Source organism: Nycticebus coucang, chromosome 6 (assembly GCF_027406575.1).
Source record: "Nycticebus coucang isolate mNycCou1 chromosome 6, mNycCou1.pri, whole genome shotgun sequence".
NCBI classification, from domain to species: domain Eukaryota; kingdom Metazoa; phylum Chordata; class Mammalia; order Primates; family Lorisidae; genus Nycticebus; species Nycticebus coucang.
This window is the reverse complement of record NC_069785.1, coordinates 115,958,699-115,984,173: the sequence shown is the minus strand read 5'-3', so window position 1 is coordinate 115,984,173 and position 25,475 is coordinate 115,958,699. Positions and strand designations below refer to the sequence as shown.

General features: G+C 46.6%; 1 protein-coding gene across 1 annotated transcript in view; it reads left to right on the top strand.

Annotated features, from left to right (window-relative positions):
* The first annotated feature begins 1,029 nt into the window (after positions 1-1,029).
* Positions 1,030-25,475, top strand: part of POU2AF1 (POU class 2 homeobox associating factor 1) — a 28,879-nt gene continuing 4,433 nt past the window's right edge. Inside the window, exons 1-4 of the mRNA XM_053595504.1 lie at positions 1,030-1,421; positions 21,545-21,675; positions 22,638-22,680; positions 22,763-23,028. Coding sequence (XP_053451479.1) covers positions 1,406-1,421; positions 21,545-21,675; positions 22,638-22,680; positions 22,763-23,028 — 456 coding nt within the window. The 5' untranslated portion in view covers positions 1,030-1,405. The remainder of the gene's footprint in view (positions 1,422-21,544; positions 21,676-22,637; positions 22,681-22,762; positions 23,029-25,475) is intronic.

The window sequence follows — 25,475 nt, the reverse complement described above, 5'->3', positions numbered from 1 at the left end:
TGGTGAGTCAGAATATTTTTCACAAGAAAAGGTACAATTTGAGCTGGATCTTGAAAAATGGAGAAGTGATTTTGGGGTGGGGAAGTGGGGAGAAGAACCCAGTAAGAGAAGCCAGCAAGGTCAAAGGCAAGGAATTGCACAGCTGTACAGTGGTGCGTGGAAGGCCCTGGGGAAGGAGGGCAGTGAGCAGAGAGGCTGGGAAGGAAAGCCGGGGCTGGACTGTGGGGGTCTCACAGGCCTCCTGCCCTGCGAATGAAGGGAGAAGGTGAAAGCTTTTTAAGCTGGAGAATAGTAGATCAGATCCAGACTGTGCAAGATTGAGCTGAAGACTGAAGGGCAGAGCAGCAAGGCCCAGATGTTCCCTCGGGTGGGGGGCCTACCCAAGTGGTCTTGACCCCAAACTGATTAGTCCCCGGAACCAGAGCATTTAGATATCAGATGCACAGTGGGGGAGACTTCCAAACTGAGGAGGAGCCTGTAGCTTAATACCCCCCATACTTCTAGGTGGTGACCTCCATTACTTTTGCTTTGAGAAGCTTCCTGTTGTCAGGTGGCTGGGTACTTGGAGAGAGGCCCTGCTTACACTGCACCTACAAGTCTTCTTTGAGGGATGAACTCTAGTTAAAGAGTACGGCTCCTTCTTCCTGAGTGAGCTGCCTCTTTTTCCCTGGTCCTCAGACTCCCCCATATTTAAGCATGATTAAGCCTTGCCGTTTGGGTGGTGGCTGCGGGCAAGCAGAGGGACTGTTGTGTTTCAAAATGAAATAAACAGAAAAGCAATATTAAAAGAACGAGGAGGTTGTTTAGTGAGGCTTGAAGAGACGACAGGTGTTTCCTCTGTGTTGAGAACCAGTGACCCCTGGGAATTGCATTTTCCGCTGAGTGGGGCCCATGGCAGGCTGAGTCCCACCCATGTCCTGGTCCTGTGGAAGCCAAAAGAGGTGTAATAGGAAGCCTAGCATTTTCCAAAAGGGCTTTTGGGCTGGTCATTGGTGTGGGGAGGTCCAAGGCCTGACGGGGCCCACACGGCTGCACCGCACACGCCTTCATACCCGCACACTTGGCGTGTCATGTTCCTGTCCCTGTGCAAGTGACTGTGGCCCTCTGTGCCGTGTGTTGTCTGGCCCCAGCTGGCTGGCTCCATGCGTGAAGCACCTTGCAGCCAGTGGCCCTCTGTGGCGCACACAGTGGGATGACAAGTGGCCTTGCTGAAGTAAAGCGCCCCCGTGCCTGAGGTGGGAGGATGTGATGACGTCCCCACGCAGCGGGAACTCAGGCCTTTAAAAAGCTCAGGAAACAGCCTCAGTGAGTGGTGGCTCCCCTGGAGGAAAGCACACCCCAGTGTCACATTAAAGAAGCCAAACTGTCTGCTTCAAAGAGAAAAGGCAACATCCTGTCGCAGGCCATGCTCTGGCAAAAATGTAAGTGGTTTGTCTGTGGCTGTCAGAGCCAAGTTCACACGGGCAGGGGCTGGGACATGGTGCTTGGCCTGGGAGCAGGGAGCTAGCTGATGGTGGCAGTGGTGCTGGTGGCAGGGGCCGTGGGGGATGGGTTCCAGGACCACAGAGTGGGCGAGATGGAGCCTGGTGGAGAAACCAGCCTGTCAGTCGTGATGCTGATTTTCCAGCAGGAGGGGAACGAACTAGTGTTCCAAGGTGGGACAGCTCATTGTACCTCTGCTTCTGTGCATGAATCACTCTGGTGGAGAAAGGGCAGCTTATGATTCACAGAACAAAAGCCAGATGAACTCTGGGCTTGGGGTGGGAGGGGAAAGCTATGCATTCTCTGCCCGAGGGGCTTTATTTTTCTAAGCAGTTACTTTTCAGCCTGCCCTTGAATTCCTCGGGCCTGTTTCTTGCTGAGTTACTGAGCTTTCTGCCAGAGGCAGATTTGTTTCCCTGGATGAACTGGGACAAGGGGGAGACCTGGTTTGGGGAGCACGTCTTCCCTGGCTTTGCTGTCCTGCCTGTTGTCATTTCTTTGTCCCATTCCAAGGCAAGATTTGTGCCTCTCACTGCAAGGGGGCAGTGGGTTTATCTTTGACCTTGATTTTTATTCCTGGAGTTGGGTGGAACTACTGTGAACTTTATTTTCTTTTATGTGGGCTGAACAGAGACGTTTACTCATTGAAATTCTACAGAGATTATTTACAATGTTCCTTTCACAGGGTAAACAAAGTCAGCTTAATGGTTTCATGAGAGTTGAACCTAATTTCAGTTCTATACTTTCTCAAGCAAGAAGTATTACCAAAAAAATTTTGCTGTATCTTTCTTGTAGAGGTTCTTAGATCTTTAATAAGACTTTTAATTAATCCAGGTACACCCGACCTCAAGCAAGCTTAGTATAAGAGAATCTAGATTTACAGAGAAAGATAAATTAGAGAGTGTTTTTATTTTACAATAAGATACTTTGTTGGATAAAGTTCTGAAAATGTAACTTCATTGATTAAAATGTCACTTTATTACTATTTCACTTTTTCCTTTATTTTTTACATACATTTTCTGGAATTGGGTTTGTCAATGTGCAATACAGAAGAGTGATTTCCAAATTTCTCAGACTGTGAAGCCCCATGATTGTTTGATATTGGTAGATACATTTTTTTTAAATAAAAAGAAATAACTTTAATTTGAGTTTGATAGTTACAGACTCCTTCAAAGAGAATTAGAATGTTCTAGTGTGGATGGCATGCGACTCGCTCAGGATGGAGGGCAGTGCAATGGCATCCAACCCCTGGTGAATGCTCCGTGGGTGAGAGCAGGTGGGACTTAATTTCTTTATTGGGAGCTCTGAGGCATCTGTATGCCCTTTCCCTTACACCAGAATCATTTAAGTTGAGTGAGTTCCTGGAGGGAGCTTTAGCTCCTACCTTTTACGAGCAAATCACTTTCTTTTTTTTTTTTCAATCCTTTTTTTTTTAATCCTTAGATTTCTTATCTGTAAAATGGGAGTAAAAAATAATACCCATTCCTCATATCTACCCTTAGTAAGTAAGGTGCCGCCAAGAAGGTGTTCATAGCTCTACTTCTGCATCAGCGTCTGCGCGTACGTAGCTGCCATACTCTCCCCTCTCAGCTAGGTACTACATTTTTTCTTCTCTAATGCCTCCTAAGTGATTCACAGTTTTTAAAAAGAGGAGGCTGGAGGACAAGCTTCCTGCCCACACCCTAGAACCAGCCTGGTCTAGCAAAACTCCATCGTGAGGGAGATCACCTTGAAAATTCACCAGTGGAATAACTGGGGTGAATGTTTCCACATAGTCTATGAACATGAATATAATTTTTCTTTTCTTGTCCTTTGGAGCCTTAAGGGAAATTAGGAGAGGTTATGGGCACTGGACCCATCCCCTTCCCCTGGGCCCAAGGATATAGGACTGAGAGCACCTGGTGACTAAACTCCGTGGGAAAACGGGTAAAAGCAGGGCAACATCCTCAGCGTGGAGTGGAAGGGCAGGTCTGAAATCAGACACCCAGAGTGCTGAAAGGGCACTTTCTTTTTTCAGAAAACACCCTTGAGGCATGAGCTGAAATGACTGTACTAGGAGGTTCTGGAAAGGGTTAAGAAAACATTCTCTTTGTGAATGTTGCCTCCTCCCTGCCTGGCCCATGACCCTCATTTGTGGACTATTTGTGAACATGGGCTTTTTGTTAAAGCCAGAGAATAGTGTGACAAGTTCAGAACGGCTGGCACATAAGTGGAAATCTTCAGCCCTAACCATGGATTTGAGATTTGCTTGATGGGCCAACTGGACAAACAAAAACAAATCATTTCACCTGCAGAGTCTCTCCTGGGGTCTGCATTTGGTCCTGCAGTAAATGTGAACAGCTAACCCCACCCCAGCTAGTAACTGCAGTGGAAACAGTGTGAGTACTGGAATGAGACAGGTCTGGGTTTGAAATAACTGTAACTTAGTTATTTCATCTTACCCCACTCTTAAAAATCTGGAAAATGGGGATTCTAATGCCTAAGTCACAAGGTTTCTGTGAGAAGGAAAGCAGAGAATGTAGATAAAGTGATATTGAGTTTTCTGATCCTTATCAGTAGTAGTGGCCAGTTAGTATCTTCCCTTCTGGGCACCTCCTATCATAACCCATTTTGAGTGATCAGGGTTATGCCAAATTCCCTGCTATCCATCGTTTTCTACACTTTGATTAAAATAGCTATAAAGTCATGATCAAAATATTATTGCTTGATAGAATATTGAAAAAATTTTCAATATTGATAGAATATTGAACACAGGGGTCTGCAAACTAAGGCCTATGTGCCAAATCAGGCCTGCTGCCTATTTTTTATAAAGTTTTATTTGAACAGCCGTGTCTGTTCATTTATGTATTGTCTAGGGCTGCTTTTGCTGTAACAGCAGAGTTGAGTAGATGTAACAGAGACTGCATGGCACAAAAAGCCTAAAATATTTACTGTCTGGCCTGTAATAGAAAACGTTTGCCAACCACTGGTCTAAGATGATTTGCCTGGTTATTTAGGTATTCATTTCTGGGGTTGCCCAATGCAAACACTTCTGGTAGATAAACCTGGCAGCTAATTCATTAAATAATTTGTACAATGCTCCAAATTGAGTTCATTGAATTTATTCCTTAAGACAAATGAAACTATATAATAAAATCAACATTGTTTGAATAAACTGGACAATTGCCTTTTATTGTTGTTTGTATTAGAGAGAGATCTATACGATAATGAAAGGCGGCTCCACTGATTTTCTTTGTGTTGCTGGTTGTCTTTGTGCCTCCTAGACTTGGCCTTGGTGTGTCTTTACTACAGTGCTCAAGGAGACACCTTAGGAACAGGAATTAGTTATCAAATTCTCATGACATGGATGTGTCTTTGCTTTCACACAACTTGACCAGAGCAGAGGTTTAGAAACAGATAAATTAGGGTCCCTAAAATTCTCATCAACACAAAATTCTGCTCTTAGCATTTACTCCAGGGTTTTATTAAATAACCAATTAAAGATAAGAAAACATGTAATACGTTTAGTTTTTGGAACTCTACCTCCTGCATAAATTCAGGCTCATTTATAATGATAAATAATTCAGGTCTATTTTGTGTTACCACCTTTGCTTATTTTATGAGTCTTAATAAATACCTTTCCTTCCTACCAAGTGTAGCCTTTGATTCAGTGGTTCTTGCTGTTAAGGCCAAGTAGAATCCAAAAGAAAGACAGAAATTCACATATACCCCGTTTCCCCGAAAATAAGACATCCTCCGAAAATAAGACCTACTTACAGGAAAGATAAGACGTCCCCTGAAAATAAGACCTAGCGCATCTTTGGGAGCAGACCTTAAAATAAGACACTGGGGAAACAGGGTACCTTTTGGAGGTGAAATAGAGCTACACGTCTACCAAGCACTCAGATTTAATAGGTAAAAAAAGCAAATGATTTTCATGGTGGATACTTTACTTCCTTCTCCCAGTATTTACTAAAGAAAAATGGCAAATTTGTCCCCTCTACACCCCAAAACATTACTGAGCCAGAAGTTTTGAAAGCTGTCTTCCAGTTCACACCTACAAATCTGTTCTTTTGTGAAGAACAAAAAAGAACCAGGGTTGTCTGCCGGTGTTCATTAAATGTGGATCTTCAGTTCGCTAAGAAGTCCTGTAAATGTTTGCTTTCAACCTTCCCATTACAGGCAGCCCCCAGGTTATGAATGAGATATGTTCTGTAGATTTGTTCTTTTTTTTTTTTTTTTATTGTTGGGGATTCATTGAGGGTACAATAAGCCAGTTACACTGATTGCAATTGTTAGGTAAAGTCCCTCTTGCAATCATGTCTTGCCCCCATAAAGTGTGACACACACTAAGGCCCCACCCCCCTCCCTCCATCTCTCTTTGTAGATTTGTTCTTATGTCGAATTCGTATATAAGATCAAACAGGTATGTTTACCTATTATCTATCATCGCCTCCATTCACAAGTGTGAGTCATATGTCAGTCAGCTGTTTGTAATTTGGGGACTTACTGTAATGGCTTCTGTTTGTAAGTGTGAGTTGTATTGAAGTTAGATGTTTGTAACTTGGGGACTGCCTGTACAAATTAAGTATGTAAGGGTTTTTTCCCCTTTGACATCTATACAAAATAGTTTATTTTCCCACTAAACGAAATTGTCCACCAATTTCTCATCCTAAGATAACTAAACCAAAATTGACTAATTTATTGTGAACATTAACATCATTTTACTTTTATGCAACATTAGCAACACTGTTTTCCTAATTTTTGTAGCACAGTTGGCACACAACCAGGACACAACCAGGACAAGGTGTGGGGCCTTGGGCAAGCTACCTCGCATTTTGAGTCTCACGTGTTCTAGTTTTGAAATGGAACTTGCCTTTTCCTGGATAAGGGCAAGTACAAAGTAAATATATAAGATTTTTCCCCCTTTGACATCTTTCCGAAGTAGTTTACTTTCCCACTAAATGAAGTTGTCCACCAAGTTCTCATTCTAAGACAACCAAACCAAAATTGGCTTATTTATTATTATTATAGGCAAGCCACCTAACTGCTTTGGGTCTCAGATTTTGTTTCAGTTATGAACTGGAACTTGCCTTTTCCTGGCCAAGAGCAAGGAGACTGAACTAGATTGAGATCCTTTTCTGGGTCTATTAACTGAGTTTTCCTGAGAACATAAAAAATAAATACATGTCTTCAACCATGAGTCCTTAATTTAATAGAAGGATTCTTGCATCTGCTTGAGCAGTGTTTTCCAGCATTGGCTGTGCACTGAGATGCTCTGGAGAGATTGAAGAAACCCTGATGCCTGGGGCCACCCGAGAGCTTCTGCTTAAATTGCCATCGACATGGAGGTTTTCAAATGCTTCCCAAGCTATTTTAATAGCAGTTGAGAACTGCTGCCCTGGAGGTTGAAATTGATGGCTTCCAATATACTTTTAGACTCATGTTATGAGAACACATTACATGCTCAGTCTTTTTTTTCTTTTTTTTTTTTTCATTCTTTGAGACAGAGTCTAATTATGTAACCCTTGGTAGAGTGCCATGGCATCACAGGTCACAGCAACCTCTTGGGCTTAAGCAATTTTCTTGCCTCAGCTTCCCAAGTAGCTGGGACTACAGGCGCCCATCACAATGCCCGGCTATTTTTTTGTTGTAGTTGTCATTGTTGTTTGGCAGGCCTGGGCTGGGTTGGAACCCACCTGTCCCCGGTGTATGTGGCTGGTGCCCTAGCTGCTGAGCTACAGGAGTTGAGCCTGTGCTCAGTCCTTTTAATAGTGATAAATAACAGCTATTGGGAGCTTCTTTGGTGCCACGGAGTGTGTTAAATATTCTGTTGAATCAGTTCAGATTACAGTGACTTGCTGATGAACAGACCTGAAATAACACAGATTTAGAGAAGGGAGTTGTGTACTTTCTCTACACGTAGGAAGTACATAGTTGGCGTTTAAGGATTGCATGGAGTTGCCACAGTGCCAAACATGTCTCAGGCTCCTTCTGCCTTTCTAGTCTGCTGTCCTTGGTGTGTGGCTTTACTGTAATTCCAACCATTACATCTGTTATCTTCATCACATCTTCAGACAAGGAAGAAGGGAAGAGAATGGTAAAAGGCCTTGCCTCACTATCACTGCCCCTTCCCCCCAACCTACAATGTGCACTGCTGTCTAATGGGTACTCCTATCCTCCAGGGTGAAAGCCATAGTTGTTTAGTTTGGCTCATCACCACCTTCCACAATGCAGGGGTTGTCAGGAGAGAAGGGGAAGGCAGATGTTGGGTGTGATAACTGCCAGCCCTTGCCATGCTTTGAATACATCGTCTCATTTAGTCCTCAAAATCTCCAAGAGGTAGATTCTGCTTTTGATCCATTTTGTAGATAGGGAAACGGAAGCTTAAAGATTAGGTTAGTAGGGCAGCGCTTGTGGCTCAGTGGGTAGGGCGCTGGCCCCATATACTGAGGGTAGCGGGTTCCGGCCAGTTAAAACAGCAGTTCCGGCCAGTGGCAACTGCAAAAAAATAGCCGGGTGTTGTGGCCGGCGCCTATAGTCCCAGCTACTAGGGAGGCTGAGGCAAGAAAATTGCTTAAGCCCAAGAGTTGGAGGTTGCTGGGAGCCACGGCCCTCTACTGAGGGCGACAGAGTGAGACTCTGTCTCAAAAACAAAAACAAAAACAAAAAAGATTAGGTAAGTAACTCATCCAGTCAGTGAAATCCTCTAAACAGACCCCACATATTGAACTGTCTCCCTGTCCTGCCGTGGAGCCCGTCTCATTCACAGGGCTTAGGACGTGCTCTTGGTAAAAGCACAGCCTTTCTGCATCGGATAAGAGACCAATGGCGAAATGAAGCACTCCAGGACGCAGATGGCTGTTCGTACCCTGAGCGTTCATTTTTGATGTGTTTAAATCATGCTTCAGCTTCTTGTTGAAGAAAACAAAGTTTTTGTTTGCCTCTGTGCTTCTTCCATTAGTCCCTTTGCAGAAATTTGAGGTACAATGGAAGAGGGACCTAGAGTCTGCCTCCAAAGAACCCAGCCCGTCTGTTTTCTGGGCAGCTCTAATGGAGAGCCCTGTATGGCAGCCTTTGCTGGAAGCCAAGGCTCTGCCTCTTGAGCATTTCCTTCATTCCAAACTTTGTAGGCCTTGGGAAAGTCAGGCTATCCCTTCACATTGTGTGTGTGTGGGGGTGGGGTAGGTACAGTGTAGAGAGAAGACAGAGAAGGCTTTCGCCTTGGAGAATGACATTTCTTCTTTCTTTGCCTTTAGTACTTTAAAGGTTAGCTTCTGGCGCAGGTGGATCTGAGTTTGATTCCTAGATTTATGCCTTACTGGTTGGGTGATGCTGGCAAGTCCTGTTACTGTTGTTGCTGCTAACGCCTTATGTATACACAGCAAGGATGTGGCCCTTATTTCATGGGGTTGTGGTAGGGGCATTCAATAGACACTCAGTAAATATTGGTTACTATTATTATTTTTTCATTTCCTTACACTCTGCCTCTGAGGACAAAGGTTATGAGGTTAGAATTTGTATGGCCTTTGAGTTCTGCCTTTCTTGTGTAATGGCAAGGCACCGTATTTTGAGTCTTGTAATTTATGGTGTGGTCAGTGATCCAGGTTAATACTGATGGTTAATCTGACCATTCTGTGTCCGATCTTGGGACTGGGCTACAATTTCCCTATCAACCGTATAAGGTAGCATGGTGACAAGGCTTGTACTGGCTGGCAAATTGTGTTTGTTTTTTTAATTCACAAGATTGGACTGGAGTGTTCATAGGTAATTGTGAGGAGAATGACGCTTACAATGTGAAGGAACTAGCACTGATGATACTGAAAACCGAAAAGACAATGTGCTGCCGCCTTTTCTTAGTTTCATTAGTACTAGCCATTTTCTGGGAAGAGGTAGTCCCCAAAGAATTACAGACCAGAATCACTCTCAGACCAGGTGTTGGGACCAAAAAGGATTCGACCCCCCCCCAAGAAAAGCTGAATTACTTTTTAATCCATAAATTTAATGGAGAGCCAGACATTTAATTGGAAGACAGCAACAGTACAAAAATTGTTAAAACTTACTAGGACTAAGGAATGCTTGGGGGTTAGAACAGAAAGGAAAGAAAAGAAGCAAGAGAGTTGACAATAGGAGCAAGTCTTTTTTTTTTTCTTTGAGACAGAGCCTCACTATGTCACCCTTGGTGGAGTGCTGCGGCATCACACAGCTCACAGCAACCTCCAACCCCTGGGCTTAAATGATTCTCTTGCCTCAGCCTCCCAAGTAGCTGGGACTACAGGTGCCCACCACAATGCCTGGCTATTTTTTTGTTGCAGTTGCCATTGTTGTTTAGTTGACCTGTGCTGAGCTTGAACCTGCCAGCCTCTGTGCTATGGGCATAACCACTGTGCTACGGGTGCTGAGCCAGGAGCAAGTCTTAATGTAGGACAAAAGCCTACCACTTCAGGAAAGAAAGGTATAGAAGGAAAGCCAGCCACCTTCTCCTTGTCCCATGCGTGCCTGCAATTATCTGTGCATCCGTCCAATAATTAAATTATTTCTAGCTAGAGAAATTGACCAGTGAAATAAATTACCTTCCATGGAAGGGAGGGGAAGATGGGATCAGGGAAGGTGTCATGGAGCATATAGTGTTGGATATGGATTCCAAAGAACAGATGATAGACTTCTTCCTTGGATCCCAGTGCATCTCAGTATATAAAATATTACCATTAGGAAGAAAATCCAAGCATATCTAGGCTGAGGTATATAATATTATATTTTATAAATCTCTTTATTCAAACCAAATCTACTATAGAAGCCCCCCAAATAAAAGTGGAGCAGTTTGGGGGGATATCCTTAGCTCTAATTGCTCATTCACTCCCAGATTTCCCTGCCTCCTTTACTCCGTTGGCACCTGCAGGCACCAGAACTACGTTCCAGGGTTCTTCAGATCACAGCTGGATACCTCTGACCTGGACCAATCCTTCTCTCCTTTTAACAAGATCCCTGCTAGGAAATCACAGATTCTTGGGTTAGTGCATGGCTTTGAAACATGTCTTTTTGGTCTTCATGAAGTTTTGAAGCTGTGAAAGTCATGTTTTCAGTTTTAGTGGGTCTCTTATACATAGGGAGGGAGGTAAATTTCTTAAAAATTGACCAAGTTAGCCAGGCATTGTGATGGGATGTGGTCCCAGGTACTTGGGAGACTGAGGCAAGGGGATCGCTTGAATCCAAGAGTTTGAGGTTGCTGTGAGTTGTGATCTGTGATCCATGGCACTCACCCAGGGCAACAGAGTGAGACTCTGTCTCAAACAAACAAACAAACAAACAAACAAAATTGACCAAGTGACCTCTTTCCCAGGTTTGGTGTTTGAGCAACCACTCCCCTTCTCCAATGTCCTTCATAAAGGAATTTCCCCAGATCACAAGGGCTATTGATTAGTAAACTCAAGAATTGTCCGGAAAGCTCACCTTGACTGGCATCTTGTCTCCTGAATGCCTTGTTGGTGTTACTTATACCCACCTGGGCTGTACTCCAAGCTTCCATGGGCCTGGGGACTTGGGCAGTTGGATCTGACCCCAAATACAGCTCATGGCTGAAGCCTGAAGAGTCCTTCCTCTAAGGGAGTAGTCCTTACCCAAGGGCCTCGGGAAAAGTTTGTTTCTTTCCTAAGACTCTTTTTGGTCTTGAAACCCCCAAGGTAGATATTTCTTAAATCAAGAACAAATAACTGGGTTTCCAGTTGCCTCCTCTAGCTGCCCAACCACACAGGTTATTCCCACCTTAGATCAGACAGGCAATTCTAGATTCAGGCCTCGATCTAATAAGGAAAGATACATCCATCTCCTCTGCTTCTTTCCTCACTGTGGTGCTGCTCTGCCATAGAATTTGGGTGGGTACCTGAGGCGGGTAGACTCTCCTCATTCACCCCCTGATACGAGACTGTTGGTCTTGAAGTGTGCTTAGGCCCTTTCTCTCCCCTTTGGACACCTGCTGCTCTCAGTAAAGCTGGGGCAATGCCCAACATGTCAGCCAGGAATCCACCTTGCTCTAAGTGGATGGCACTCCCTGCTCTGGACACTGAGACTAGGTTTCTTGTCCCCTTGAAGGAGTATCGACAACATAGCCTCAGCCATGGCTGCATGCTTTCCTTTTGGGGATAGGTCCATGACTTCATCAAAGGTAGCTTTAGCTTGGTTCAAAAGCCGCTGCAAATTTGAATCTCAGGAAGTTACTGAGCAGACCATGTCTGAAGCCAGCTGATTTTCATCTCAGAATCTGAGTCCTGGGGCTGCACTTCTGGTGGGCTAATTAGTCACAGTGGGATCAGCCCCTTGAGGTTCACCAGGGCCTGCTACAAAGAGTGTCTTGGACATGGCTGCATACACGGTGTGGGCTGAGCCGCTAACCCCAGACCAGTCTCTCTGCATTCGAGGCAGAACAGTTATGCCTCTTGCCACTGTCCCTTTGTGCAGTTCCTGTAGATTGGGGCCCCAAGTTTGCTGCTCAGTCAAGCCTAACTGAATCCAGTGAAGGTGGAAACTGGCCAAACAAGTCAGTACCACTTCAGTTTTGAAGCAGATGCATCACAGTTTTTATTTTATTTTTTTTGTAGAGACAGAGTCTCACTTTATGGCCCTCGGTAGAGTGCCGTGGCCTCACACAGCTCACAGCAACCTCCAACTCCTGGGCTTCAGTGACTCTCTTGCCTCAGCCCCCAGAGTAGCTGAGACTACAGGCGCCCACCACAACGCCCGGCTATTTTCTTTGGTTGCAGTTTGGCCGGGGCCGGGCTTGAACCCGCCACCCTCGGTATATGGGGTCGGCGCCTTACCGACTGAGCCACAGGCGCCGCTCAGTTTTTATTTATTTATTTATTTATTTATTTATTTATTTATTTATTTATTTTTTATTGTTAAATCATAGCTGTGTACATTAGTGCAATCAAGGGGTACAATGTGCTGGTTTCATAAACAATCTGCAATATTCTCATCAAACTGTTCAACGTAGCCTTCATGGCATTTTCTTAGTTATCGTATGTAGACATTTGTATTCTGCATTTAGTAAGTTTCACCTGTACCCATTCTAAGATGCACCGTAGGTGTGGCCCCACCCATTACCTTCCTTCCACCCTAACCTCCCCCCTCCCTTCCCCTTCCTTGGCCCCTTCCCCATAGCCTTGTGCTATAGTTGGGTTATAGCCTTCATGTGAAAGCTATAAATTAGCTTCATAGTAGGGCTGAGTACATTGGATACTTTTTCGTCCATTCCTGAGATACTTTGCTAAGAAGAATATGTTCCAGCTCCATCCATGTAAACATGAAAGAGGTAAAGTCTCCATCTTTCTTTAAGGCTGCATAATATTCCTCACAGTTTTTAATTCTAGATTTGCTTGTGTGATTATTTGATTAAGGTCCATATATCCCACTAGACTAGACTGTAAGCCCCACGAGGGCAGGGACCTAGTCTACTCTGGCTCAGCAAGAGCTTGTTCAGTAAATGGTCTGCCCGGGGGCTCCTGGTCTTGGCTCCTACCAGGGGACATGGTGTGTCTGAGATGGGAACTCTTTCCGCTCTGGTGACCCAGTTTCTGTAAAAGGCGGGTAGGCAGATGCAGCTGGTTTCTCAGGTGGACCTGTCCGCTGTCATTTCAGTCGAAAAATACCAAAAATAAAACCTTGTGGGGAATTGTTTAGGTCTCTCATTTCTTGTCACACCTCATGTGAGCAGACTGCTGGCAAGTTTCTTATGTACCACCCTCTCCTTGCTCAGCTGGGGAAAGACACTTCTTGGGCGCATTGGCAATTGAGGGTGCCTGGATCGGAGTGATCCAAACCAGGGTTAGGACTGGGCTGGGGACCCCTTGATGGCTGAGTGACCCAGAGAGATGAATGGGACTGGTCCAGGCAGGGAGGAAGCAGACAATGAGTAAAGCAAAGGAAGCAGATCACTCTTGGGATTACAAGTCCTAAGTTTGGTGAGCGACATACTAGTGTTGCCCTTGGGCAGGACGCTGAACATCTCTGAGCATCACATTCCTCATCTGTCAGATAAGAGGGGAGAGAAAATTGCCTTCTGCTTGTCCCAGAGGCCGTGGTGTCAGGGGCTCTTTGAGTTGCAGAACATCACGCATGTGTGAGCGTGGTTATTTCAGAGATTCTGGGACTTGAGACTGAGCAGGGCACACGTAGACCCTCGGCATACATTCACTCACCATAGCCAGATCTGCATAGAACAGGAGGATAATACTGAAACTGTCTCTGAGACTAGGCAGCACAGCCAGTCAAATAGCTCCCTGTGCTCTGCCCCTTCTGCAAGGGGCTTGGAGGGAAGGAGCGTGGTGTAGAAGGTGCAGGGAGTGCCGGCACAGCTGTGAGGGGAGAATCAGAGGACCCTGGCCACATGGGAGCCTCTAACACCTAGGGATGACTCTGCTGGTGGTCATTATGGAGCAGGGCATCCAGAACTTTTGGGACAGTCCAGGCAACCCCAAGGCCTCAGAGCAGGAATCCCCTAGGCTTCAGCTGGGGGCACAGGGGCAGGCAATGGCAAGCTGGGCTGTCTACTTCAGGCCAGTAGCTTGGGGGCAATCCCCGTGTGATTGCCCTGCATGCCCAGACCCTGCTGGCTACGGCTTCCTTGAAACAAAGATCACTTGGCTTTTAGATCCTTTTGATCTGGGGCTGTAACCCTGAACAACCGTCTGCAGTCACCCCAGCATGCTTTAGAAGCACCACTGTTCCCCTTTATCGGGACGGCTTTCTCTTCTGGGAGATTCTAAGTGACCGTGATCCTCCCTGAACCATTCACAGCGGACCTGCTGATGGCTGATGATTGAGCTTTCTGGCGCTGATGGGAAGCAATACGCACCCTAGAATGGGGACACGGAAAGGGAAATGCCGCCAGCTGTCCCCTTCTCTTCTCTGCCCAGATCAGAGAACATGGGATCAACCACTATCTTTGTGATGTCCTGACAGACACCCAGCCTCCTGGGCAAGAGATGACGACTTACTCCTTTGCTTTTGCAACAGCTTCACAAGGAAGATCAAATCAAAATCCAGTCATGGCTCCACTGTCTTGCATATCTTCTGAATACGTTCCCTAAAGCCACTTTTCCCACCATTGCTCTTTTCCTCCCCTGCCCTGTGCGTTATCCGGATTACTAGAATATATGAGTGATATATTTATATTTTCTGGCGGCAGGGCTCTCTCAGTTCAAACATTATTGAATGGAAAGCTCATATGTACATACATATGGGAGTTCTTTGTGGGCTTAAATTAAAATAAAGAAAAGTAAACTGTGATCTAGAGTAAATTGGGCGGGAAAGCCTTTCTATAGCGTGTCAAGTCCAACCTTTGGCCAAGGCCCAAGTTCTTTCTTTCTGTTTGGGAAAAAAAAAAAGAAAAGAAAAATCAACCATTGTCCATGAGTGAAAAGCTTTGACTCAGACTTTTATTTTAAGAAGGGAATCCACATCAGTGTTTCAATTAAGATTGTGAATAATCCTTTAGTCAACTTGAACTCACATTTTCAGGAATTCCTCAGCTATCTTAGGTCACAGACACAAACTGGATTCTTTATGTTAAAGTTAAATAATCCAGCAACTTTTGGGCACTGGTTTTCATGTAGAAAGCAGGGCAAATTTGTCAGCCCCAGACTTGAATTCCTATTGTTCCGTTACTTGTTTTTGGTTTTTGCCACAAGAGAAAATTGTTTCTATTTCTACTCCGTGAGTTTTTTAATAATAATAAAAAAAAATACTGAAGATTTAGCAGCAAAAGGTAACAAGACTTGCAACAGTTACCTGGAGTGACCAAATAGTATGTCAGGATCCATGGTGCGTCATATTTCCTTGTAGGCTAGTGAACACGTCTCTTTCAAAATGGCTTAGTGTGACTGCAGCCTCAAGGTTCAGCCGGTCAGCTGTGATGGGAAGAGCTCTGAGTGGGTGAGATCGGCTGGATTGGTTCCTCTTCTCTGGTTCTCATGATGGAAATGCTTACTTATCCTGGCTCCCACCTATCTCTTAGAGGAACTCTCTTAACTATCGTCCAGACCTGCTGTGGCTTGTGGAAAACCACAAGAAGACAATGGCTGGGAGAAGGGTCTTCTCTCAAGAGCACCTCCAACACCTTCTAACCTGGGCTCTTTTAAAGTCTCCCCCAGGAGAAGTGACCAGTACTTAGGGGTCAGCTCCACTCTGAGACATCAGGAGGGACCTACCTCCTTAGCTGAGCAACTTCTGGACTGTGGCGAGAATGTGGTTCATGAGGTGTCATTAACTAAACAAGTGCTGACAATTTTGCATATTTCCTTGGTGATGTTTTATTATACCTTCATCAAGGAACTGGAACACTGTGTTTATTTAAATCGGTAGAATTCATATGTCCCTTAGCTTGGTGCAAAGTAAGCAGAAATGCCCACAGGCAGCCAGGTGTTGTCTGGGGTGACCACTTGGCCCGAACCTGTCACGCTCGGCACTCTCCAGGGGAACAGCAGCTGTGGGACTCTTATTTTTGTGATGTGGAGCATATCGGGGTGTGTGGCAGGGGGAACTGAAATATTTTCTGCTGATTTTTTTATACCTACAGAGTCTTTTTTCCCCCCCAATGCTCGTTTTGGAAAAGGGAAGCCTTTGTTGAGGCCAAATTCATGGATTTTTCTGTAAATGCTATTTCCGCCCCCCAAACCTCAGAGGTGACTGGCTTCCAGTGCTATGGAAAGGCAATGTGGTGAACTTCTCCACACAAAAAAGGAAATTCCTAATGAGGGCCAAGGGACTCATGTTTAGATGGAAAGTTTTTTTTTCTTTTTGAATAACCTCACTCTGTTGCCCAGGCTAGAGTGCTGGGGTGTCGGCCCAGGTCACAGCAACCGTAAACTCCTGGGCTCAAGCGCTCCTCCTGCCTCTCAGCCTCTCAAATAGCAGGGCCTACAGGCAGTTACCACCACACCTGGCTATTTTTTTTCTATTTTTAGTAGAGATGGAGTCTTGCTTTTGCACAGGCTGGTCTTGAACTCCTGAGCTCAAGCAATCCTCCTGCCTGGGCCTCCCAAGAGAGCTAGGATTATAGGTGTGAACCACCAGGCCACTGGAAAGATTTTTCTAAGTGGTGCACACTCGCAGGCCCATGGAAGACTTAAAGGGTCCTCAGGCTACAGGATGAATGGTGAGAAACTTCTCGAATTTCTACAGGAGGCTTAAAGGGCTCTGAGACCACAGCAGAAATGGTGAGAAAGCTTCAGACTTTGAAGTATGCTTCCTGGAGTCCCAATTTGATCAGGGGATTATTAAAATCTCTGAGAAGTAGAGTTCTACTTTGGGAAATTGAGGTTTCCTCTTCTCTGCTGGTGTATTAATATTTTGATCTCCTGTTTTGTTTTCTATGGAGATTTTCTTTCTTATCATTATTTTAAGAAATTATTCTAAATGGAAAGAAAATTAAATTTTTCAGCTTAGTTTTTTTTTTTTTAAAGACAGAGTTTCATTATGTCGCCCTCAGCAGAGTGCCGTGGAGTCATAGCTCACAACAACCTCAAGCTCTTGGGCTTAAGTGATTCTCTTGCTTCAGCCTCCCAAGTAGCTGGGACTACAGGCACCTGCCACAACACTCAGCTATTTTTTGTTGCAGTTGTCATTGTTGTTTAGCTGGCCTAGGCCAGGTTTGAACTCACCAGCTTTGGTGTATGTGGCTGAAGCTATAACCACTGTGTACAGGTGCCGAGCCCAGTTTAATTGTTTTGAAGTTAGCTCAAATCAAGGTTCAGAGGCCCCGAAGTGAGACAATCATGATTTCAGACAAATTTCTTTTCCTCTTCCAAATTTGTATTAGTGGGATCCATTCTTATTCAATTTTATTGGGAAATGGAAAACATTTAGTGTTGCATATGTCGGTGCGGAAGGTACTCACTGCAAGTTTCAACTTGCAAATACACTTGGCTATGGGGCTCCTTGGGGGATTGTCCTGAGGCTTTGGATTCTTTTTTTTTTTTTTTTTTTATTAAATCATAACTGTATACATTGATATGATCATGGGGCATCATACACTCGCTTCATAAACCATTTGACACATTTTTATCACAGTGGTTAACATAGCCTTTCCGGCGTTATCTCAGTTACTGTGCCAAAACATTTGGATTCTGATGTCTCACCCGCACTTTGCAAAGACACTATCAGAAGCAGCCAGCCCCCAGGCTTGCCTGCTGGTGTGGAGTCAGTTTCAGGATTCCTTGGCAGCTGGCTGTGGACACATGGGTGGGCAGGTGGGAGACCCTGGGAGCTGTGGGAGTTTAGGGACTGCCATAGAAAGGGGCAGGAACTTAGAAGTTGCTCCACATATGGTGTGTTGTGGCAAGGCGCACCTGTTGACGCTGTGAGTTCCAAGGAAGTCTGGGCATTAGAGGGTGATACTCTCTGCTCACAGCACCTGCCGCAAGCCCTGTTTGTTCATTGATTTAAAAACAACAGGAGATAGGAAGTTGTACTTGACAGGATCCTAAAGGATCCCAGATGGTCCCTTTCTCCACTTTCTGGGAGGGAGTGGGACCAGGAGGTCCCAGCAGTCTGCATGCAGACAAGGGAGACATGCGTGTCTTAGAACTGGTCTGAGATGTGTGCATATGGGATTGAGCCTTTCCTGGGCTCCAGAGGAATTAAGAGGGTGACCATAGTGCTTAGACTCCCAAATAACTCTATCCCCCCAATTTCCTGAGTACATGATGCCTCAGACTGCACTTTGTGCCTAAGGCATAGCTGGAAATCCAACTGGAGAGAAGTGTTGGTTGAGTGATATGGCTGCGAACACAGGTGATGTGGCCATGGGTGACCCTGAGAAAGAGAGCAGAGTGTGGGAGGGGCAAAGGTCCCTGCTCTTCGTCACGTTGGACCACACCTGGGGGCTGTAGCCAGCACAGGCCTCACCAGCAAAAGGGGAAGCAGCAAGTGGAACTTGTACAGGAGCAAAGCACCCAGAGGGCAAGTTAGGGGAGGTTCTCATGTCATTGAGAAATAGCTGAAAGAATGGAAAGTGTAGCCTAATCTATGGGGTGCCTGGTATGCGTTTTTGGGTGCAGAAAGGAACACTACACTACTACTGGGGAGAATATTAGCTCACACGTACCAAGTGCTCTTGCTCATCTCTACTCTAAGCACTTTGGATGTAATTTTCAAATTACCCTACAACACACCTACCACGATGATCCTCATTTTATAGATGAGAAGGCTATGGATGGATTGTGAATTGCCAGTTTCACCAGAAGGCAATGCAAGGAAATGATGGTGCTTGTCAACACAAGGCAGGTTAGGTGGAGCTTCCCGACATTAAAACTCTCCAAAGGGGGGTGGAAGTGGAAGGGAAGGGAAAGGGAAGAAAACTAACACGTATTCATCATTTACCATATGCCAGACAACTTGGCCTTGGGAGCTCCCCATGTGTTATTTCAATTAATTCTCACAGTAAGTGTGTGAAGGAGGAATTATTATTCCCATTTTACGGATGAGAAAATTGAAACTCAGAAATGTTAAATAAATCTAAGAACTTTCTACCAGTAAGCGACAGCCCAGATTTGAATGCAGGTATTTTTGGTTCTCAAGTCCACTGTCACTGCTGTTTAGACAAAGGTGAAAATTCACAGGTACTCGTGGGGCACAGACACCAGGTGGGCTCCCCTGCTCCACTTGCACAGGCCGTGACTTTCCTCCTCTTGGTAACTGGTCTGTCGTTCGCCTTCCCCACCAACTACAAGGTCCCCTGGAGCAGGGGCTGCTTCTATCCTGTTCAGTGCTATATTCCTAGTGCCTGAGAATATTAGAAAGAATGAATGAATACATTAGAGATCCCACATTCCGACAGGGGAAGCTCAAATGAGGATAATTAGTCTCCTGTTGGGATGTTATGGGGACAGTCTTGTGTTAAATTAGAGATGAGTTCTCAGTGGTTCTAATCTCAGTTGATCTTCAGAATCACTTGGAGGATTTTTATAAACCCACACTGGATCCTTGGAATCAGACTCTCTGGAAGCAGGACCTGTGTATTTATATCTCACACCCCTCCTGTGTGATTTGCTACCTGGCCAGGTGAGAGACCCCAGAGAACGGGTCTGCAGTCTAGAATGAGATGCAGCGATTCCTGACCCCAAATCCTCTGGCCTCAGGGCCCACTTCCCTCAAGATTCTCTCTGCCTGCTTGTGCCTAGAGCCCTGAGGGAGGGCTGGTGCCGCGTTGGGAGGTCTGGTGCCGCGTTGGGCATGGTACCTTATCAGCTGGGTATTTACTGAGCAAAGTTCAGCCAAGGCAGTGCTGCAGATCCGGGTTTAACAGATACTCAGGCTTCCGGGCCTTTGATTTAGAGCCCAGGTCCCTGGGCCCTTATCGGTTGATGGATGATAGTGGGCTTCCCATGTGAGTCCTGAGGGCCATTTCTTCTCACCACTATTGGCTGACCCAGTTCTAAGCCACAGGCTGTCACTGCCCAGCCATGGCTGCTTTTGGCTTGTTCTGCCAGGCCAGGAAGGGCCCTGTGCCCCAGCTCATATTTGGGTTGTTGCTTTGGTTTGCTGGCTTTGATGACAAAAGTGAATGGAAACCTTTTCCCAGCAGCAAGGTGGACACCCTCTGCCTCAGGGCACATGGATCACTACTGGGCATGTTCCCCCCTGTCTTGGGAATCACAGGGAGCCTGGGAGCTACTCACTTTAGCCCATTCATTCTAAGGTCCAGAGAGGTGAAGGCAGCACATCCGATTGATGTGTCAACCCAGAACAACTGAACTTGATGGGGACATGCCATTGGAAAGATGTAGAGAAATAAGATACAGTATTTCACCTTGAGAAGTTTATAATCTAGTTAGGGGCATAAGAAATTTACCTAGTGGACTGACTATGCCTGATCTTATCCTAAGTGTATACTGCAGTGGTCCCCACTAGGGACCAGTTTCATGGAAGACAATTTTTCCATGGACTGGGATGGGCAGTGGCTTTGATATGAGTCTACAAGCAATTAATTGTTTTCACCTCTGTGCGGTCAAACCTCTCTGCTATTGATAATCTGTATCTGTAGTCAAACCTCTCTGCTATTGATAATCTGTATCTGTAGTCAAGCCTTTCTGCTATTAATAATCTGTATTTGCAGCTGCTCCAGCCCTACCGTCTCAGCTCTACCTCCCATCATCAGACGTTAGATTCTCAGAAGGAGCACATGACCTAGATCCCTCACATGCGCTGTGTACAGGAGGGTTTGTGCTTCTCTGGGAGTAATGCTGCAGCTTATCTGAGAGGAGGAGGAGCTCAGACAGTGACATGAGCGATGGGGAACAGCTGTAAACACAGATGCACTGTCACGCCGCTGTGCAGTCTGGCTCCTAACAGGCCCCAGACCAGTACTGGTCTGTTGCCCAGGGGTTGGGGACCACAGATATAATGTACTTCCCCTTTGCTATGTTGGCTAACTCCTTGCAACATTCCTTTGATAAAGAAATGTCAGATTAAGAGCACAGAGAAGTTGAGTAACTTGCCCTGGATTATACAGCTAGATTGTGGCAGGGGCAGGATTTGAGGCCTGCGTTGTCTAACTCAGGCTCTGCTCTCACTGCCACCCAGGACCAATACTAACCATGCTGGCCAGGGGTTGACAGTGTGGGGATGTAGAAGTGCCACGGGCTGCAGAGTCAACCAAGAGGGTGGCACTAGTCTCAGGTTAGGAAGAATCAAGAGGCTGGGAAAAGTGAGAGGGGATTCTGAGTGTGGCAGACCTCAGATGAGGAGGCAAGAGCTTCAGGAAACATGGAGAGAGCATAGATAAACGTTAGGTCTGAGGAAGGATTCACGTGGCGGAACACACAGAGTGGTTGGATGTGGGTTTGGGTCTCACTGTGGAGGCTGTGCAGTTCCAGATGGAGGAGCTGGGCCTTAATCGTCTGAGTGCAAGGGAGCCGTAGAAGGTTTGGGAGCAGCAGGGGCAGCATGGGAGAGATTCCAGGAGTCTCACCTTCTTCTTGTTCCAGCACAACTTAGGGGAGTGGGAAGATCTGTGGGAAAATGTGTCCTATGGGGTGGGGACTTGTCTGAGAAGGACAGTGGGCTTCAGCGATGTTGCTTTTCACAGCCTCAGCTTCTGAACAAGCCTCGGCCCCACCCCGGCCATACCAGGGCGTCCGCGTGAAGGAGCCAGTGAAGGAACTGCTGAGGAGGAAGAGAGGCCACGCCAGCAGCGGGGCCGCCGTGGCACCTACTGCGGTGAGGGGCTGCTGTGGTCAATGTGTGTGCGAGAAGGGAACAGGGTGTGTGTGTATGTGAGTGTGTGAGTGTATGTGTATATGTGAGATAAGGTATGTATTTATGAGAGTCTGTGAGTGTGCGAGTGTGTGAGTGTGGTGAGACAGTGTGTGTGTGTATGTGTGAGTCTGTGTGAGTGTGAGGTAGTGAATGTGATTATATGTGAGCGTGTATGAGTGTTTCTGTGAGTGTGCCCGTGTGTGAGATATGTGTGTGAGTGTGGGTGAGACAGTGTGAATGTGATTATTTGTGAGCGTGTGTGTTTCTGTGAGTGTGCCCGTGTGTGAGATATGTGTGTGAGTGTGTATGTGAATGTGAGTGTATGTTCAAGTGTGTGAGTGTGGGTGAGACAGTGTGGATGTATGAGTGTGTGAGTGCATATGTGAGTGTGAGGTAGTGAATGTGATTATTTGTGAGAGTGTATGAGTGTTTCTGTGAGTGTGCACATGTGTGAGTGTGTGTGAGAGTACGTGTGAGTATGTATGTGAATGTGAGTGTATGTTGAAGTGTGTGAGTGTACCAGCATGTGAAAGCATGTGCAAGTGTGTGAGTGTGTGCTGTGTATGTGACTGTGTGTGAGAGTGGCTCACCAAAAGGGTCAGGCAGGTGGGTGCATCCCTAGGGGCACAGAGCTAGGGTGGAACAAGAGGTTCCCTTAATCGGGATGAGCGACGGGGGCCTGGCTCTCCGGCCCACCGAACAAAGTCACTGTCAAAGCCTGAGTGGGAGACTGACTCACACAGTGGCGTGAGCTGAGGGCTTCTAGGAAGAAGATGATGCCGGTTTCCTAAATACACAGTCTTCTCACTAACTGGGAACACAAATCCCTGGAAAGTGTAGGTGGCGACGGCTGGGAGGCGGCTTGGGCGAGTCCCCTCTGTGGGCCAGTCAGCTGAACACCATCTCTGCTCTCTCCTGTCTAGGTGGTGCTGCCCCACCAGCCCCTGGCTACCTACGCCGCAGTGGGTAAGAGCTCCCCCAGCCCCCATCTCCTCCAGGCCTGTCGTCTACGTGGCACCTGCATTTTGTAATTTCCTTCTTCCCACAGGTCCTTCCTGCCTGGACATGGAGGTCTCTGCTTCTGCAGTGACGGAGGAGGGTGCTTTGTGTACCAGCTGGCTGTCCCAGCCGGCCCCGGCCACCCTCCAGCCCCTGGCGCCCTGGACGCCCTACACGGAGTACGTGTCCCATGAGGCTGTCAACTGCCCTTACTCCGCTGACATGTATGTGCAGCCCGTATGCCCCAGCTACACGGTTGTGGGGCCCTCCTCGGTGCTGACGTACGCCTCCCCGCCACTCATCACCAATGTCACGGTATGTTGCACAAAGCCAGCTGAGCACACAGTTATGGAGCCAGGGCTGACTTCCAGACCCTGACCTTCCCACCAGCCCCTCCGTCACTGCAGGACCAGGATAACTAGGTCATCTCAGCTCACCCTGTCCTCCAGGGAGGCCTTCTCTTTTATTGACCTGTAATAACGTCCACAAAGATGTCTCTGGGCCTCTCTGGCCATACTTTGTGTTTCTAGGGACTGGGAAGGTCGACCCCTGCTTCTCTGTCCTAAATCTCCCCAGCTGCCTTCCCTGCAAGCTGTGAGTCTTGGTTATAAGCTGCATTTTCAGTGAATGATGTACCAAGTGAGATCTGCCTGGGGTCTCATGCCAGAGCCTGCCTTTCCTATTTAGATAACTTAGGGAATGATCCTAAGTGAGCTGAGGGCTTCTAGGAAGAAGACGATGCCGGTTTCCTAAATACACAGTGGATGTAGGGCGTCCACTTAAGAATGGGATTTGACAAAAGATTTCCAGGCCGAGCACAGGTAATAACAACTTTTCAGAAAAGTGTATTTTTGATGGACTCAGGCACACCTGTAGGGTAAGGTTTTGAGTTCTGTCTCAAGTGTCAGAGTGTCAGATTGCCTCTGTTCAAATCCCCACCCCTTTACCTACTACTTAACCTCCCTGGCCTCAGTGTCCTCATCTGTAAAGTGAGCTTTCTAATAAGGAAGTTAAGGATCAAATGAGGTAATGCGTGTGGAGAGCTTAGCATCGTTTCTGGCACATAGAAAACAATTAATATCAGTTGTTAGCATAATATCAAAGTCTGCCAACATTAACAAAAGGCCATCTACAAGTGTCCTATGGGAAAGGAGGGGCCTCCTCCCCCAGGAATGGAGGAGGGAAGATAAACAGCTTTATGTTAATGGTGTCTGTTTGACCAAAGGACTGGGAATCCCTTGAGTGTTCTGGGGGGAGAGGGGAAAGACCTTTGGTTACACTTGTATATGGGCCCAGTCCAGGGAAACTGGGAAGAGGAGCTGGGCCTCCAGTAGTCACAGAATCCGCCCTGGATGGTGGAACTTGCTTTGGTTTCCCATCCCCTCCATTCCCCTCCAGAGTGCAGTATCATCCTGATGCACCTGCCTCTTGGTATCTTGTGGGCAAGGCACGTTCAGGAGCCTTCCCTCCCCAGGCCTGCAGGGCTACCCAGAAAACCAGCTGTGGGGCCTGAGTGGTGGAGGATAGGAAGGGGTTAATTCCACCCCTCTCCCAGGCAGCTCATTTCCATGTCAGGGGGCCTGAGGTGGGGATGGGGGGTGGAGGACATAATGGTTCCCAGCCATTTCATGACCAAGGATTCTTTTCATTATTTATCCCCTTTCATCATCTCACATTCTGCTTTGAAAGGTTCTGTGTATCAAACACACTGTATTTATTAGAAGCAGTTTATTTGTTTTGCCATTTTGTAAATTAATTCATCAAAGCTAGCTGGAGTCCTGATGAGCAGAGATAAGAACTGTGATGGTGCTAGACTGACATAATTCTACCTCTGAGCAGAGAAAGCTGCCCTGGCAGTTGACCTGTGCAGGGTTATGGCTGGAAAATAAGGGATTTCAATTTTGATTTTGGAAAAGCTGATAATAGGCTCCCCCAGATTCTGTCTTGCTTTGGGACGTTGAGTTGGGGACACTGGATTAAGTCAAAGTAGAGGGAGTGGGTGTGCCACAGTGGAATGGAGCATGGGCATCAGTGTGGATGGCGAGGCTGGCAGGCCCCTCCCACCCCCCGACTCCGCGCAGCCCCTTCATTCTATGGAAAACACCCTACAGTCTTGCTATACAAACTGAGATGTGATGAGACAAGCAGAATTGCAGAACCCATCCCAGACCTCCCATGCCTCTGTAACACGAGCCTCAGGAGGTTGTAAAAAGCTTTGCCCAATGTCTCTTAACAGTTTCCTCTCAAGACACAAGGCAACTGGAGAGAGATGTGATGGGGAAGAGGGGTGTGAGGGGGAGACTGGTCTGACTCACGTCGGTTATGCAGAGACCTTCCTCTCCCACTTGCCTTCCTCACACTGTGCAGGAACAGTGAGACTCCAGACCCTGCCTCTCTCACAGCCTTGGCCTGGGCTTGTGAGAGTTGTCTGTCTCTGTGCAGGGGGGACGTATGTTTTGTAAGAGCGCATGAGAGGACGGCCCTCCATGGAGGGTCATGAAGACCCTGGGAGAGGTCTGGCCATGGGGGTGAAGCTCAGAAGCAGAGGTGGATGAGGACATGCCAGCTACCAGGCAGCAGCATGTTTGATGACAAAACAGTGCATCCTCCATCTGGGCACGGTTGGGCCTCACCACGCTGGTCACCAGCAGAGGGGTGGGAGGTGATGGAGCTGTATTGGTCCACGGGGACCTGTCTGAAGCCAAGGCTGTCTTTGTGTTTCTAGGCTATTGTTTGGTACGTTGCATTTTTATAGATTTTTA